Source organism: Babylonia areolata, chromosome 12, assembly GCF_041734735.1.
Source record: "Babylonia areolata isolate BAREFJ2019XMU chromosome 12, ASM4173473v1, whole genome shotgun sequence".
Taxonomy (NCBI): Eukaryota; Metazoa; Mollusca; class Gastropoda; order Neogastropoda; family Buccinidae; genus Babylonia; species Babylonia areolata.
In genome coordinates this window covers 37,698,711-37,716,178 of record NC_134887.1, presented here as the reverse complement: position 1 = coordinate 37,716,178, position 17,468 = coordinate 37,698,711, and the positions used below count along the sequence as shown (strand labels likewise).

General features: G+C 41.9%; 2 protein-coding genes across 2 annotated transcripts in view; one reads left to right on the top strand and one right to left on the bottom strand.

The window, feature by feature from the left end:
* The window catches only part of LOC143288597 (uncharacterized), a 201,240-nt gene extending 200,453 nt beyond the window's left edge, over positions 1-787 (bottom strand). The window contains exon 1 of the mRNA XM_076597231.1: positions 748-787. Coding sequence (XP_076453346.1) covers positions 748-773 — 26 coding nt within the window. The 5' untranslated portion in view covers positions 774-787. The remainder of the gene's footprint in view (positions 1-747) is intronic.
* Positions 788-4,953: 4,166 nt separating this feature from the next.
* LOC143288596 (THO complex subunit 5-like) overlaps positions 4,954-17,468 on the top strand; it is a 32,417-nt gene continuing 19,902 nt past the window's right edge. The window contains exons 1-8 of the mRNA XM_076597222.1: positions 4,954-5,078; positions 5,985-6,131; positions 7,249-7,365; positions 9,297-9,394; positions 11,070-11,145; positions 13,324-13,394; positions 15,547-15,661; positions 17,079-17,211. Coding sequence (XP_076453337.1) covers positions 4,965-5,078; positions 5,985-6,131; positions 7,249-7,365; positions 9,297-9,394; positions 11,070-11,145; positions 13,324-13,394; positions 15,547-15,661; positions 17,079-17,211 — 871 coding nt within the window. The 5' untranslated portion in view covers positions 4,954-4,964. The remainder of the gene's footprint in view (positions 5,079-5,984; positions 6,132-7,248; positions 7,366-9,296; positions 9,395-11,069; positions 11,146-13,323; positions 13,395-15,546; positions 15,662-17,078; positions 17,212-17,468) is intronic.

The following is a 17,468-nucleotide window of genomic DNA, read 5'->3' as shown; positions in this document are numbered from 1 at the left end:
GCATGATGCAATGATGCATTACTCAACTCCTGGATGTGGTTGTGTTTGCGAGTCTGTGCATGCATAGAGCTCTGCAACTGTGTATGTTACCGTGGGTGTGTATGTCTTTGTAAGTGTGTGTGTGTGGGGGGGGGGGGGGGGTAAGTGGCGTTGAGGAAGAGGACGGGTGTCCTGTGTGTCCTGAAGAGAAACACGGTCTCAAGTACTTTTGAGTTTCCGTCTTGAGCAAACAAGTGCTTCAGAAACACAACAACAAATACCACACACACACTCCATAACCTTGTATTGTATGGCATGGCATGTAAAATAATAATAATTATTGTCTTCTTTAACACCAGGAAACAGACCACGACGACAGCCCTTGACTTGGATCAAGTTGAAGAGTGCAGCAGAGTGGAAGGATATGCTCAATAATTAACGGTATATAACGTCTTATATTGCTCTTATGTTTTTCGTCTGTTGATCATCGATCACGCAGCAGACGCCATGTAAAACATAAAGAAGGACAGATGATGGAAGAAAGGTACTAAGTTAAAACTTGTAAACAAAAGCTTTGTCCGTTTCCCCCAAAATCCACCATGCAATTGGGACGGTGCTGAAAAACGCACATGATAATGAGTCAGTAATGCAGACGGAAAGCGTCTACTGAGTAAATAGCTTAACGATAAAATAACGACGAACTATTACACGAAAAAAGCGACAAAACGAAAAACGCTCATGAACAAAGCATGCAAATTATTGGTTTACCTGTCATTCGGAGGTCTTCCAGCCATATTTAAGTGTCTGCCATTACAGGTTCGGATTGAATATGTAAATAAATGCATCCGCCTCTGTTGGACACTTTAATCTTAAATTAATGAAACATAATCGTAAAATTTTCTTACTAATCTGGAAGTGTGTTTTGTTTTTGCTTTGCGTTTTTTTCGTGTGATTTTTTTAAATCAAATTCGACGCGCCGCGCGTAAGATTACTAATCTAAAAATAGAACAATGGCCCTGAACGCACTGGCAGAGAGTCGAACGCCTTGCGCTGACAAGTACGCTCGTACTACGACAATGTTGTCCCCTGACAAGAACAAATCCCCCCTGACTGGTACACAAATACACATGCATGCACTCAAGGCCTGACGATGCGCGTTGGGTTGTGTTGCTGGAAAGGCAGTTTAAAGCAAATTAAGTTGCTGGAAAGGCAGTTTAAAGCAAATTAAGTCCCCTAGCATTAATTACAGATTAATTTCCATTTTAACTATCTGCACCAACTGAAACGTTTGCAAAATAAATATAACTTCCATGCTTAGCAAAAGAAGTTCCTGTTTGAACAAAAAATGATAATAATGACTGCTCTTGTTGTTGTGTCAGAATATCAGACCAAAGTGCCAAGTTTAGAGAATACAAAAAATATATATAACAGTACTCGAAATGCAGTTTGCATATAATTAGGCTTCTTTTTTTTTCTTTTTCTTTCTTTTTTTCTTCTTTTTTTTGTGCCCATCCCAGAGGTGCAATATTGTTTTAAACAAGATGACTGGAAAGAACTGAATTTTTCCTATTTTTATGCCTAATTTGGTGTCAACTGACAGTATTTGCAGAGAAAATGTCAATGTTAAAGTTTACCACGGACACACACACACACACACACACACACACACACACACACACACACACACACACGCACACACACACACACACACACACACACACACACACACACACACAGAGAGAGAGAGAGAGAGAGAGAGAGAGAGAGAGAGAGAGAGAGAGAGAGAGACAACCGAACACCGGGTTAAAACATAGACTCACTTTGTTTACACAAGTGAGTTAAAAATGGTATAAAATAGCGGTGACGTGTGTGTGTGTGCGTGTCACGGTGAGCGTGTGTGTCAGTGTGTGTGTGTGTTTGTGTGTGTGCGTACGTGTGTTTGTTTGTGTGGTGTGGTATGGTGTGTGTGTGTGTGTATGTGTGTGTGTGTGTGTGTGTGTGTGCTTAAATGGGCAGTGAAACCCATAGTTTCCATATCAAACTGATGAGCCAATGAACCGGCACTGTTTTCATCCAGCGTTGGACTTTCGCTGGAGAACTATTTCTTGCATTTGATACTCAGCCTGGCCCACGGTACATTCTTCGCTGTTTAATAGTTGAGGATATTCAAGTTGTTTGCCAGGGGTCTGAATAGTACTGATTTCATGGAGATGTTGGTGTCCTTCCACATTATATATGGGTTTCAGTCTGGACACTGAGTCTTTGCCACCCTTGCCAGGATTTCTAATTTGGTATCAGTGAGTTGGTCAGTGACGATGGATACGGGCCCAGACAGGTAGACTGTTGAACAGTTCCTGACTCCTGTTCCAGGACAGTTATATCAGCAATGATAGTGGTGTGACTGGCCGTCAATTAAAGTTGGTCTTTTCGGCACCGGCTGTGGATGCCCGGCGAATCTTGTTGGCGTTTGATCCAGTCTTCTAACAAGCTCGATCAGTGGGCAAGATCTTCAGCAGTCAGCTCACCGTCTACCTGCTAAGCCATCACTGACTGTCGTCGGGCTGTAAAGCGAATTAAAAAGTTTTGTCACGGTGGTGGTTCTTCCTCCAGTACGTGACCGGCGGTTGATTGTGCCGTCTTACATCATGTCCAAGTGCGCCAATCCGGTCATTCAGTTCAGTGGTGCGTTTGGAACAGTCAGTGTTGCTGGACTGGTGTTGGTAATAACTTGCTTCTGCCGTGCACGGCAGTGCCCGCGTTTTTCTTCTTCTTCTTTTTCTTCTTCTTCATCTTCTTCTTTTTCTTCTTGGGCTGCAACTGAAGTCGCACGTCAGTTCATTCGTAGTATTACACGAGTGCATGGGCTTCAGTTTACGTGTATGACCGTTTTTTACCCCGGCCATGTATACAGCCAGTCATCAATACTCCGTTTTCGGGTGTGTGTATGCTGGATACATGTTCTTCAGCCCGGCGGTGTTTCCCGACTCAGTGAACCTACAAACGCTGACATGGATTACAGGATCTTAAACTGACGTGCATATTTGATCTCAGTCCTGCTTAAATTAACCGTGTTGCGTATACTGACGCGCGAAGAGGATTCACGCAATACGGCAGGTCTGAACATATGTTGACCTGGGAGATTGCAAAATCTCCACTGATTCTTTTCATACCACGTGCCGTTACCGAGATTCGACTGAACCTGGGACCTTCAGATTGAAAGTCCAATGCTTTAACCACTCGGCTATTGCGCCCGTCAAATCAGTTGCATTCTGATTGTGCGCCCGTCGTGCCCATTTTTACTTTTTGCTCATCGTTGCCCCATAGTGCTTCTCTCCTGTACCGTGCCAAATTCTGTCAAACTGAGGTCTTCTTCAGTTCATTGGAGTCAATGACGTTGTGGCAGAATTCCCCACCGTGGTATTAGGGGTGTTTTCCGCGCGGCAAAGGGTACTTATAGTTGTTCCGCGATGGGAGGTGGCAGAATGGTTACTGACGGCGGCTGAAGACGCCTTATCTGCCAATACAGGTTCCCGGCGGGGTCCGAGTTCGAGGCGATTCCCGCCCGGCGGCTCTCACCCTTTCTCTCGGCCACTGGCAGTTTGATTCAGTGGAAAATCAAACTACTAAGCGTCTAGTCATTCGGATGAGACGAGGATAAACCGAGGTCCCCGTGTGCAGCACGCGCTTGGCGTACTGAAAAAATCATGTTACCCGTGACATGAAAGTATTTCCCGCCAGACTCTGCTACACATGGAGAAGAAGTCCGCTTCGGCTGACTGGATAGGTACACAAAATGTATATTATATGCACTCGAGGCCTCAAGTGAATATATAGCGTGCTGTCGTGGTTATGCTGCTGTCTGGATAGGTACGCAAAATGTATATATATATGCACTCAAGGCCTCAATGAATATATAGCGTGCTGTCGTGGTTATGCTGCTGTCAGGCACTGGCATCTGCCGGCGGCGGCGGTCAGTGTGGCCGGCCGCGATTTGTCCAACTGAACCCAGCCTGGTTAGGCCTCCTTGAGAAATTGAGCGGAAACTGTAACATGGTAGTACTTATGTCCCAGTTTCAGTGCCGGCGGACTGGGAGTGAGTCCAGCCAGTTTTTCAGCGATGACGGCGGATGATGGTTATGACAATATAAACTGATGGATACTTCCGTGCAGTATAGCACACCCGGTGTCCAAAAACCTGCTCTTGGTGCTTTACTAGTTACAAAACTTCGGACACACATATACAACACATCGATGTTAAATATTAATACTAAAGTATGTAACTTTGCAATTCATGCACACATATAGTATGCACAATATGAAGTTACATGACTGACATACTAACCGTTGATAAAATTGACTGAAACACATATGTGTATACCCGCCGGCCTCAGCCCCTGATTGACACACATTCATACGAGCACTTGCACACACACACACACACACACACACACACACACACACACACACACACACACACACACACACACACTGACACAGTGGCACTGACACACACACACCGTGTCGGAACCTGACACTAACAAAGACACTCACACACTGGCATATACCAGTGGGATATGGAACAACTGATCGAGTTGCAGTCTAACAGACGCGAACTTAGGCCCAAATTAACTATCATGTAAACAAATGTTCGCAGGCCTAATTCTTCACACAAACGCGCGCGCGCACACACACACACACACACACACACACTCAGTAGCACACACATGACGGCGCGCGCGCACACACACACACACACACACATTCCTATGCTCCACTCAATACACGTATGTATGTATGTATGTATGCATGTGTACATGTACATGTATGGAACATCCTACACTCGGGTGTGTTGGGGTCGGACTGTGAAGTTGTGGATTCCAGAAGCACCCTCTATTTTTACACCAGTGGGATCGCACTTGAGAAGTTGTGGATTCCAGAAGCACGAAGAGTAGTTTCCCCTAACGGAAGTTGGCCTGTTTGTCAAAATGTCGACCATGAAAACCGAAATGAATGCCGACAAAAAAAAGAAGCGCATCTTGAAGACCGAACCCGTCATTGAGCAGAAAAAGGCAAAGGTGCATGACGGAACATCTTCTAAGGTTTGCACATTATATTTACACACATTTATAAATCACGATTATTCGTAACATTTTCTTTTTCAGCTGCCGAAATTGAAAAAACCACCACAAGGCACACTACGAATACGATTCTAACAGTTTTCTTTTTCAGTGGCCAAAATTGGGGGTAAAAAAAAAAAAAGAAAAAAAAAAAAAAAGCCAATCATATAGCACTAGTTCATTCGGGTTTCACGTCGACACCCACCTCGGGTGATAATGGCCAACGGGGATAACCATTCCATGAAAGTGGAAGGGGTGTAAATGGCAATGAATGAACTGCCCTGTCCCATGGCTTAAGTGGCATCACGTTAAATAGATGTGTGACTGACAGTGGGCGATTAAATCAAACTCAGAACATTTTGATTTTTCAGTGTTCAGCTGACTGAGCCAGCCAGCATTCCTCAGAATCTAAGACTTAATGCAAATCTGTATTGTAAGTTGTATTCTGATGAGAGATTCACTAGTGGCAGTGGACACTTACCAGTGACATAAGTAACACGATCATTCATATTTATTGATTTATCAAATAAAACAGCAAAGTGTAACTAATACAGTAACTCAACATTCTACCACTGTATCCACTCTCGGTCGATAATGAAATATGTTGTAAACAGTAAAGCCTAAAAAAAAAACAAGCCCAATAGTATACCTTGATGAACAGCAGTGTAAATGTGTACACAGGTCCTGTTCACATCTGTTCTGGATGAATTAACTAACACTTCTAAGAACTTCACAGTGCTGATGCTGGTTTGCATGTTTGTGTGTGAGAGTGAGTAAGTGTGCACAGAAAAACTAAATATCATTATCAGACAGTGTATGTATATCATAGTCATGTGACACTGTGGTCTCATCACATCCTCTTTATTCTTGTCTTGATGTCTTTTCCAGGAATATGAAGTGTCCTTGTTTCATGCTGAGGAAGAGGAAGCAGAGAAACGCAACGCTGAATCAGATGTCGAAAAGTTCAAAGCCTCTTGCAATGAAATACGTGATGCCATGCAAGACATACATACCATCAAGAAAAAGCCGAAGCTGGTCTGTTCTCATGTTATATATTATGGGGAATTATATTTGCACACTTATTCTTCTCTCTCTCTTTCTCTCTCTCTCTCTCTCTCTCTCTCTCTCTCTCTCTCTCTCTCTCTCTCTCTCTCTGTAGTCTGTGCCCTTGAATCTTTCTCTGTCTCTATTTAAAGTTGAGTGGGTCACATGTAGAAATATGAGGAGTTTTAATTTTTTTATAAAGAAATGACATCCTTTTCTTTTCCACTGGTGCTGATGTTGGTACTTAACTTTATGAAATGATTTAAAAAACAACAACCAAATGCCCCCAAAACAAATTTTCAAAGACACCCCCTCCTCTTTCCTATCAGTGCAGTCTGTTAATACATTTTTTTGTAAAAAAAACAGATTCTGCCAGATAAATTAATAGTCATTCTCATGAATCTGTGCTGTTTTTTGGCATTATTATTATTATTATTATTGATTTTAAAATTCTTTTTAGAATTAAAAAAAAAAAAATTCCCTTTTGGCTTGAACTGATCTGTTTATGGCAGTGGTTTCTAACATGTTCCCACTTCAACCACATCAGCCAACAGATTTCATAACAGACTGACAGAGATCAGTAAATCCATTGATGTTTGCTCACTGCCCCTTGGCTGAAAGGGGCGGTATTGTTCTGGAACGCCGGGTGTTTGTCTTTCACACTCCCAGGGTCCATACAGAGTCGTTGAGTTCTGGAACTGTCTTTGAAAAAATGAGACCATTTCCAGGGCTGTAAAAGTATTGAAAAAATATGTTGGATGATTTTGCCGTTCAGGGATTGGAAAAGTCTCAGAAATGTAATAAAAGCCCTTGACCAGTACCATTCAGTGAAGAGTTGAATGCATTAAAAAGAAAAGAGGAAAAAAAAGAAGAAGAAATTAGTGAAAATTTAGCAACAGTATTGGGATAGCTGACATCCACCAGTCTATTTCGTCAGCAGGTGTAGCAGACAAATTACGGAAAAAAAAATCAGTTTAACTTTGTCTCGTTTGAGTTTGATGTGGAAACTTTTCAGTCTGGTTGGAAAAAGGTTTGACAAAAGAGTTATGTAAATTTATGCAGTCACATTTGTGGGACACACTGCTGACTCTTGTGATGAACCGTGCAGGATACTGAGGAGATGGAGGTGCGTAAAATGGATGTGTGCCTGCAGTTTGCCTCCTTGAAAAAGTTGAACAGGCTAGCTCACTTCCGCTGTCGCAAGGCCAGAGAAGGGACCAACGAGGTGAGAGAGCTCGTGTGTGTGTGTGTGTGTGTGTGTGTGACTGAAGAATGTCTGACGTGGAATGGATTCTGGGGCTTTTTTGTATTGCTTCTGATTTTTTGTTGTCTTATTTTTCAGTGTTTTACATTTTACTCTTTCATTTTCTTAATCCAATGAGGTGTGTGACTCCAGACATACTCTCAGTCTTATTTTGAATATTAAGAGTCAGAGCAGTAGGGGCAATGTTTTTATTATTGAGCAAACAAATGAACAAGCTGCTTTGATGAGGATCTTAGTTTTTGTGGTTTGGTGTCTTTTCAAAACAGAAAATGTGTGTCACTGTTAGTTCAGCTTCAAGTTTGTAGATTGAAACTCGCCATGTTTCCCAGTGTCCCTTTGACTCTGTTTGTCTCCTTATCTGTTGACATCTTTCTCTCTTTAGCCTCTTCATTACTGCTAATGAGCATGCTGCTTGTCAGTAATCTGAGTAAAAGGGTTTTTGGTGTCATATACTGTACCATGTCAAACTGATGCAAACTAGGCCTATTGGTTTGCTCTGCTTGGCCAAATTTCGCGCGGCTAACAGTGAAAAGACGGGCCCACCCGCTCTCAGCCAATCAAACGCCTCTAAAACTATAAGCGCTTAATCATTCCTTTGGCCAAGGCTCTCCACGCCATCTTGTCAGGTTTACGCTCTGTCTCGTCTTACGCTTTTTTCGGCTATTCAGCGTATCCTTTTGGCCTTATTTTGTTGCATGCGGCTTGTGTTTATTGTATTCTTACATTCTGTGTACTCGATTCGACTCCACAACAGGGTTATTAATTATTACTTCATTGTCATGAAATGCGAGTTGGTAGGTTTGGTTGTCTGGCATAATTTTTTTTGGTCATGACTTCTGACAGGGACTGCACACGTTTGTTCTGCTGAATTGGTTACACCATTGAAGCACACAAGAATGTTGACCTCCATGCACGTTTTATTGCAAGAATCCACTCTGTGTCAGTGGGTCATCAGCTGATTAATTAACAGTAATTACTCTGACTTGAAGAGTCTTCACACCTAAAATTTTGTACTGAACCGAGATTGGGTTTTGAAACCATGGAAACTTAATAGATACTAAGATAGCTGATCTGTGCGGCTTTTTTTTGGTGATGGACTGAGCCAAAAAAATCTCTACAGTATATGGTCATTTGGCATGAATGTTCTTATATTCTTGTTCTTATTCTTTTTTTGTGTGTGCTGCGACTCACACGTTTACTCATGTGTATACATGAGTGGGCTTTTACGTGTATTCACCATTTTTACCCTGCGATGTTGGCAGTCATACCCCATTTTCAGGGTTGTGCATGCCGGGTATGTTCTTGGTTCCATAACCTAGCGAACGCTGACATGGATTATGGGATCTGTAGCACTAAGCAGGCATATTTGATCTTCTGCGTGGGTATAGTATGCACGAAGGGGGTTCAGGCATTAGCAGGTCCTGGTTGGCGCATCAAGATGTTGACCTGGGAGATCGGAAAAATCTCCACCCTTTACTCACCAGGCACCATGACCGGGAATGAAGCCCGGGACCCTCAGATTGAAAGTTCAGATTTGATGCTTTAACCGCTCAGCTGTTGTGCTTGTCGGCATTTATGTATCACATAATAGTATTTTGGTGTCTGCCTATGTGTGCGTATGTGTTAGGGTAGCTGTTAGATACACATGTATGTTAAAATGTATGTATGCAGTGTGTGTGTGTGTGTGTGTGTAGTCACATTTTGGTGTATGTAACATAGGTATAATGTTTTATGTTAACAAAATCGTTTTTTCAACTTTTTGTAAAGCACCTAGAGCAGATTTCTGGATAGTATGCTATATAAGTATCCATTATTATTATTATTGTTATTATTAAGGTAGGAAGTCAGGCGATATATCCCCGTTCTGACAGCCTGATTTCTGTCACGCTCAGGCCAAGCAGAGGATAGAGAAGTACCACCTTCAGCTGCAGAACTTGCTGTACGAGGCCATGCACCTGCAGAAAGAGATCACCAAATGTCTGGAGTTCAAGTGAGTGACACCCTGCTGGTAACCTGCTGCTCTTGTCTTTTTTGTTTGATTTTTAATAGAAAAAAAAAATTTGTTTGGTGCCTTAGAATTTTGGGACTTCTTCTTCTTCTGCGTTCACTCGTATGCACACGAGTGGGCTTTTACGTGTATGACCGTTTTTACCCCGCCATGTAAGCAGCCATACTCCGTTTTCGGGGGTGTGCATGCTGGGTATGTTCTTGTTTCCATAACCCACCAAACGCTGACATGGATTACAGGATCTTTAATGTGTGTATTTGATCTTCTGCTTGCATATACACACGAAGGGGGTTCAGGCACTAGCAGGTCTGCACATTTGTTGACCTGGGAGATCGTAAAAATCTCCACTCTTTACCCACCAGGCGCCGTCACCGTGATTCGAACCCGGGACTCTCAGATTGACAGTCCCAACACTTTAACCACTCGGCTATTGCGCCTGTCTGAATTTTGGGACATTTCGTTTTCTGTATTTTGATGTTAATGGGGGTGATGTTGATGGTCCCTTTAAGTTCAGGCCAAATGTGCTTGAGAAGGTTGTACTGTCATCATATATCCTGGTGTCATCCAGGCTGGGACAGTGGGAGATAGAGATACCTGCAGTGTTGGTCAGGAAATTGGAGTGACCTAACAATACACCGATAGTTCCCTGTACACTGCTGGCACTTCTTCTTCTTCTTCTTCTTCTGCGTTCGTGGGCTGCAACTCCCACGTTCACTCTTATGCATATGAGTGGGCTTTTACGTGTATGACCGTTTTTACCCCGCCATGTAGGCAGCCATACTCCGTTTTCGGGGGTAAACTGCTGGCACTGAGACTGCAGCAGATGAAATAGGGTCTGGCTGTGTATTTGGGGACTGGGTATGAGCGGCTTGGGAGTAATGCCACTGAAACAGTGCTGCAGACCCCAGAGAAACCAGAAAAACAAACATTTCCCTCAGGCCTCATCAAAAATATTAATAAGACTGATATCAACACGTGCCCTGTAATATTTTGCTGCTTTGTAGTTCCTGTTATCATTGCATTAATTTACACCAGTGTAGTGAATATAAGTATATATCTATTTCTATGAATATCTGTATCTATCTGTATATATTTATAGATGTAGATATATATGCACACAAATTGCACTTAAGGTGACAAATGATTGCTTTAATACCCTCTAGCACAGTGCTTCAGCCTTAGGCCAACTGAAGTTTGGTGGCCATAATGTTTTTGCTTTTTGCAGCTTTCTCGTTGGCTCTGAAGAATCAGAACTGTGCTGCAAGGGACCCTATTTTAACCTTTATTTGGTGACAAACTTTAGCCTCTTACAACTCAGTGAATTGGAACAACAGCTGAAAACCCAATTTGGGCTTTAAGTCAACCCTTATGAAAATGTCCATCAAGGATACCATTGAAAAAAAAAATTGATATATGTTTTTCATGCCTTATGGTGACCAAATTAAGAATACTTTGACTTGAATATTTCATTGCACCTTGATATCAAAAAGACTGGGGTTACATTACAGTGCAAGGTTTGTTTTACTGCACATGCCATTTAATCGAAGCAAAATTATGGGATGTATTCCTGGTCACCCTGATACCCTTGTTCACAATTGTTGTCCTAAGACTTTATATATATATATAAAATGTATATCTAAAGTGTGTGAATCTGCAGGTCCAAGCATGAAGAAATTGAGCTGGTGCCTACGGATGACTTCTACAGGGATGCCCCCGAGGATGTTTCAAGACAGGTAACATTTGGGTTGGTCTGACTTTGTAGGGTTTTGGCTGTCACTGCAAATGACCTGGCTTTTCCCTGGGTGTGTCTTTTCCTTGTGGGAAGTTAGTTGGATGAATGATGATTAAGTTTTCAGGCTGTATTTATTGTTTTCAGAATTAACAACAGGGGAGGAGAAGAGGACAGTCTTCACATGCTCAGTTTTCTGTTCTGGACAGGTCGTAACTTTTGCCTGCTTTAGGATTTTATGATACTTTGCTCACATGAGAGACATCGAAAAGAGAAAGATATTTGTGTGTGTGAATAGTCTCTTTTTCTTGCTCTCTCTATGCGTGTGTGTGTGTGTGTGTGTGTGTAGCTTTGGGAAAGGTGTGTGTATGTGTGTGTTGTTCGTTGCTTTTTTTCTCTATTTTTGACTCACTTGTGTAAACAAAGTGAGTCTATGTTTTAACCCAGTGTTCGGTTGTGTGTGTGTGTGTGTCTGTGTCTGTGTGTCCATGGTAAACTTTAACATTGCCATTTTCTCTGCAAATACTTTGTCAGTTGACACCAGATTAGGCATAAAAATAGGAAAAATTTAGTTCTTTCCGGTCATCTTGTTTATAACAATATTGCACCTCTGGGATGGGCACAAAAAAAGAAAAAAAGAAACCAAATTATATGCAAACTGCATTTACTGTTATATTTATTTTTTTTTGTATTCTCTAAACTTGGCACTTTGATCTGATATTCTGACACAACAACAAGAGCAGTCATTTTTTTTTGTTTTTTTTGTTCAGACAGAAACTTCTTTTGCTAAGCATGGAAGTTATATTTATTTTGCAAACGTTTTGGTGCAGATAGTAAAGAAGGGATATTACTCTGTAATTAATGCTAGGGGACTTCATTTGCTTTAAACTGATCTTCCTCATCTTAAACATTACATTTTGAAATTATACTCAATACATAAAAAGCTTGTGTGTTTTACTCTCAGTGTACAGGGCTTTCACTATGTTCATTCGCCCAAGTGGTCTTTTTTGGAAAATACTAAAATCAATACGACGAGTGGACTTTATAGATCTATTGGCTGAGCCCTGAAGGTCATGGGCAAAAATCAATTGCGTACACATGTTTATACACATTCAAAGCACGTGCTCATATTCTTCGCGAACGTGAACGCCATTTTGTTTCAAGTTGTTGACCTGCCCGTTCAATCCTATATTCAATCGACAGTACACGATAACATGTGATGGAAAGTTGGAGAACGCCTCATCACTTACTGGATTATGCCCCAAACTGCCATAAACATATCCACAGAATCAGTCGGAATTCACAGTTAAAAATAATAAACCAAGTGAGTTAATACCCTTGAATTGATGAAACGTAAAAATTTCCAGTCTTGACTTTTCTCAAAATGAAGTCCTTTTCACTTCATACGATGTTTAGAAGTACTTGTACTTTTCTCTACGTGTTATTAGTTTAACAAAATACTCAGTTTTCATATCAATGTTAAAAACTATAAAACTAGAATGAACATAAAAGAGAAATTGAATTGACTGTGTCAACCGGTTGTAACTAATTGAAACTTGAACATCTATCTAGATCCAGAGAAAACGGCTAAATGTTGCAGTGTGATTGCGGCTATAGCCACGTCTCCTTTACCGCGGACTTAAAAAGAATTTTTAATTGCCCTTAAAGATTTTTTGAATGCCCAAGATACACCAGAATAATATGATTTAAACAGCGTTCTCACTGCGAATACCGCAATCGATTTATCGCCCTTTAAAAAAGCATGTTTAAATATTATATTTTTGAACGTCAGTTAAGGAGCCACGATAGTGTAATGGGTAAGACAGTTTCTTCTCACCCGAGCATGCGGAGTTCGAATCTGCCGTTAGGATTTTTTTTCTTTTTCTTTTAACACGAAGCTTTATAATAACAAATACAGAACACATTTTTACGATTAGATTTTTTTTTTAAAGTGTATCACAAGTGAGTCTTGAAGGCCTTGCCTCTCTTGTTTCGTTTTCTTTTTTTTTCTTTTGCCTTCCCCCCTGCCCCAAAGTGTTTGCAAGGTGTATGAAAACAGCTGTTTGATTAGATATTTTTTACCGGCTGGCATGTTGAACTTTAAGTTTTGCATTTAAAGCTTTGGCAAGATATTCCTCCTGTTAACTGGCTGAGTGACTAAACTGTGCATTGCATTGTTCAGGAGGTGACCGGCTCGGATCCTCACCAGCAGATGTTGGCTCGGCTGGAGTGGGAACTGGAGCAGAGGAAGCAGTGAGTGTTCAGCACTGGTGGGAGCTTGGACATATTAACCAATTCAACCCTGGGGAGTTTACAGCCTTGGCAGGCTTCCATGCCGTTATTGATGCGGGGAAAAAAAACTCGGAAAATATTCTGGTTTTCCTCCAGATTACATGTGGACACATCCGGAAATACTGTAGATGTTAACTCCCCCGTCTTTGCAGTTTATGCATATGTAGGAATGTGAAAACCATTTTGATGTGACAGATATTGATGCCACAGCAATGCTTGGGCACAGGGCTCAGTGAGTTAAAGTTCTCATAGCCTTTTATGGCCCTCTATACTTACTTACTGCAGAGATGCCAACTGTTACTATTTTGCCTATTTTGTTACGCTCGATCGCAGTTAGTTCCAACGTTAGACCAGCGTCAATATTGTTCCGACGAGTTCATTTTCAACTACATAGCATGGTATCATAACCCAGATGCTCTAGACTTATCGATCACCAGGCCAGGGCAGTCACTGCTAACCTTGGTCTCACGTGATGATTCTCAGCTAATCGCATGTGTGTTTACTTTGAAACAACATTGAGTGGATCAGTTAGCTTAATCATTTGCCCTGAACAAGAGAGAACGTGGCTAAATCAAGTTGCATCATGGTCAAACAGCGCTGTGTGCCTTGTAGATAAAATGTATGTTTGCTACTGTTGCTCGGAGTCTGAGTGTTCCTACCAAAATCAGAATGTTCCCACCAAATTTCCTGACTGTTCCTACAAACACTTGACAGGGGTTGGCATCTCTGTTACTGTCCATTGTGCCCTCTGGCATGTGGGGCAGCAACAAATTTATGGCCATCACGGCAGTCAGTTCACAAGGACAGGTGTCTACGGCTTGGCATAGGAGGACGGGGGCCCAACCCTCTCCTCCTGCTGTTTCAACCTTCTCCAACCAAGGTCAGGTGGATATCCGTGCACACCTGGGTGGAGTGGGGAACATCAGAGTAAAGTACCATTCCCAAGGACACAACACCATGCCGTAACGGGGCCTCGAACCTGGATCACTGGTGAACACAGGATTGGAAATCCAGTGCCTAACCGATTCTGCCACGGCGCCAAGACATGTAGGACGAGAAAAATGAATAGGGAAATTGACAGTGGGGGTGTGGGTGAGTGTGAAGTGGGGGAGAGATGGGGGAAGGGGGTTTTGGGGGGCGGCGGGGGGGGGCAGTGGATGAATGCCACCACCCTCGCCTCCACACCAGTCAGTGCATTCCGACTCTGTATTGGCAGGTGAGTGTCTTAACCATTCTGCCACCTTCTTCATTGGTGGTGTTGTATTCTTTTGTTTTTGTTTTTTTTGTTCAGTTTGGTTTTGTGTTTGGTCTGAAGGCATGTTCATCCTGGCGTGGAAAAAGAATAGGATTCTGTTTGGTCCCATCTGTGGGAACGAAGCGTGAAATGATGGTTGTTGTCTGTGTGTGGTAGAGTGGTTAAAATGCTCGTCTGCCAACACAGAAAGTCCTTGAGAGTCTGGCTTCGAATCCTGCTTTCACCTTTTCTCCAAAGTTTGACTGGAAAATCAAATTAAGCATTTAATCATTTGGACGAGATGATAAACCGAGGCCTGTGTGCAGCACACACTGAGAAAAAGAACCCACGGTGACAAGAGTGTTGTCCTCTGGCAAAATTCTGTAAAAGAAATCCACTCTGATGATAGGTACGCAAATATATATATGCATGCACTCGAAGCCTGACCAAGCATGTTGGGTTATGCTGCTGGTCAGGCATCTGCCTAGCAGAGATGTGACGTGATGTAGGGTGTATGGATTTGTTGGAATGCAGTCACGCCTCCTTGAGAAACTGAAAGTGAAAACTGTGCATGCAGCAAAGTAAGGCCAAATGAACACGCTTAATAACCAAAAAAAGCGTAAGACGAGACAGAGCGTAAACCTGACAAGATGGCGTGGAGAGCCTTGGCCAAAGGAATGATTCAGCGCTTATAGTTTTTAGAGGCGTTTGATTGGCTAAGAGTGGACCGGGCAAGACAGCTCGTCTTTTCACTGTTAGCCGTGCGAAAATTTGGCCAAGCAGAGCAAACCGATAGGTCTAGTTTGCATCAGTTTGACATGGTAAGTATATGTATCACCAAACATGGAGTATAATACAAACTCCTCCTGTCGCTGTCAGGCTGGCAGGCAAGCTGAAGGAGGCCCAGACGTCCAGAGAGAAGATCAGCCAGGAGATCCAGAAGAAGGAGGATTACCTGGACACCCTGCAGCCCAAACTGTCCTCCATTCTGGAGGTCAGTGAAGTCAGCCCGAAAACATTTTTTTTTTTTTTTTTTTTACTTTGTTTTGTTTTTAGAGTTCATAAATGACATTGATTGATAGATAAGAAAGACGATGAAAATAAAAGGTATCACCCATTCGTTTGGATCGTTTTTACAGCAGTTTTTACCGTATCTGTGAAATAGGTGCATTGGCAGTAAGGATAAGTAGGAATTACATTTTTTGTTAGATTAAAGATCTGATTTGCTCTATCTGCAGTACATCTAAAAAAAAAAAAAATTTCAATGACTGGACATGCCTACATTTTTCTTTCGCAAGTATTTAAAAAAGTAGGACGCACACACACAAGTATGTGTCTTTAGTTTGCTGTTCTTGTATTGCATACAATCATGCCTGCAATGTTTACATGTGAACCCTTATTTGAGATTATTGCTTTCGCACCCGTACACATAGGCTAGATATTTTCAGGTGTCTCCATATTATTTGTAGTAAGTCGTTGGATTGTAGCATTTATTTGAATCCACAATTTTGTAAACTGTATCTGAAATTACTCTGTATTACAGATTAACAGTAGCTCACTTATTTCCAACAGAAGTACTTTGAACTAGTGCTCACCCCCGAAAACGGAGTATGGCTGCCTATATGGCGGGGGTAAAAACGGTCATACACGTAAAAGCCCACTTGTATGCATATGAGTGAACGTGGGAGTTGCAGCCCACGAACGCAGAAGAAGAAGAAGAAGAACTAGTGCTCGTCTATAATCTGCGCACCTTTGGTTTGAATAATGTTTAATTGTTCAGCAGTACACATGACTACAATGCAACAAAGGCAAAAGAGCATCGACAAGCTTAAAGCTTACACTGTGCTGACACATTGCAATTAAAACTTTAACATGATAGCTGATGAACCATATTATCATTTGTATCAACTTATTTATAAACAGCATATGAAGAGATAAACCAAATGAATACACAAATAAGTAAGGTAATGCTGGTATCAATATGAACATGAAAAATGAAATTTATGGTCACCAGAGGTATCATGTGCCTCTTGAACTCTAGATTATTCATAATCCTCACACTTCTAACTGAAGAACAAAGCTTAAAACAAAAAATAGCATACACAAAACCATTCTTATAGAGCACAGGAACAGGAGTCATGATGGCTGCCGGAAAAAGAGGGCGCTAGCCAGCGGGACAAAGGGGAGGTTACCTACTTCCGGGAGGTTATCGGCCGTAGTTGCTTTTGTTTTCTCCGCATAGGCGGATAGTAGTTTGCACAGGACAGGAATGTCAGACCCCTGCCGGAGCCTGCACTAGTTGGGTCACGGTAAGTATGTTATTTAAATGTAATTTTAGATAGAAAATTTCCTTTATACGTAGTTTATTGTAATTATTATTATTATTGTTCTGGTCTTTTTTCTTCTTCCAGGCAACAAGACCGGTTCAGAACTACCTGAAGATGCCGTACGATGAGGTGCGAGAGCAGCAGCAGACAGCGAGACACCTGCCTCTTCCCCTCTACGTCCTCTACATGCAGGCCAGTGCCTACCAGCAGGCTTGCGGTAAGAACAACGCTGGTGACAGCTGTAGACAAGGAGACAGTTTAACCACCAGTTGAGTTCAGCCAGAGAAGTTTTTGAAAAAAGGTGCTCTTCTCCCCTTGCCAGAGAATTTGAGGATTCGGTGGAAATGAAGTTTAAAAAAGAAAAATCTAGTAAAGAAAAGAAACTATTGGAGATGCAGAAAGAAAGTAAATGTTTTTTGTGAAGGAAAATGAATGTAGATTCTGTATCTGGGCTTTTTTTTTCCAATTAGTTTG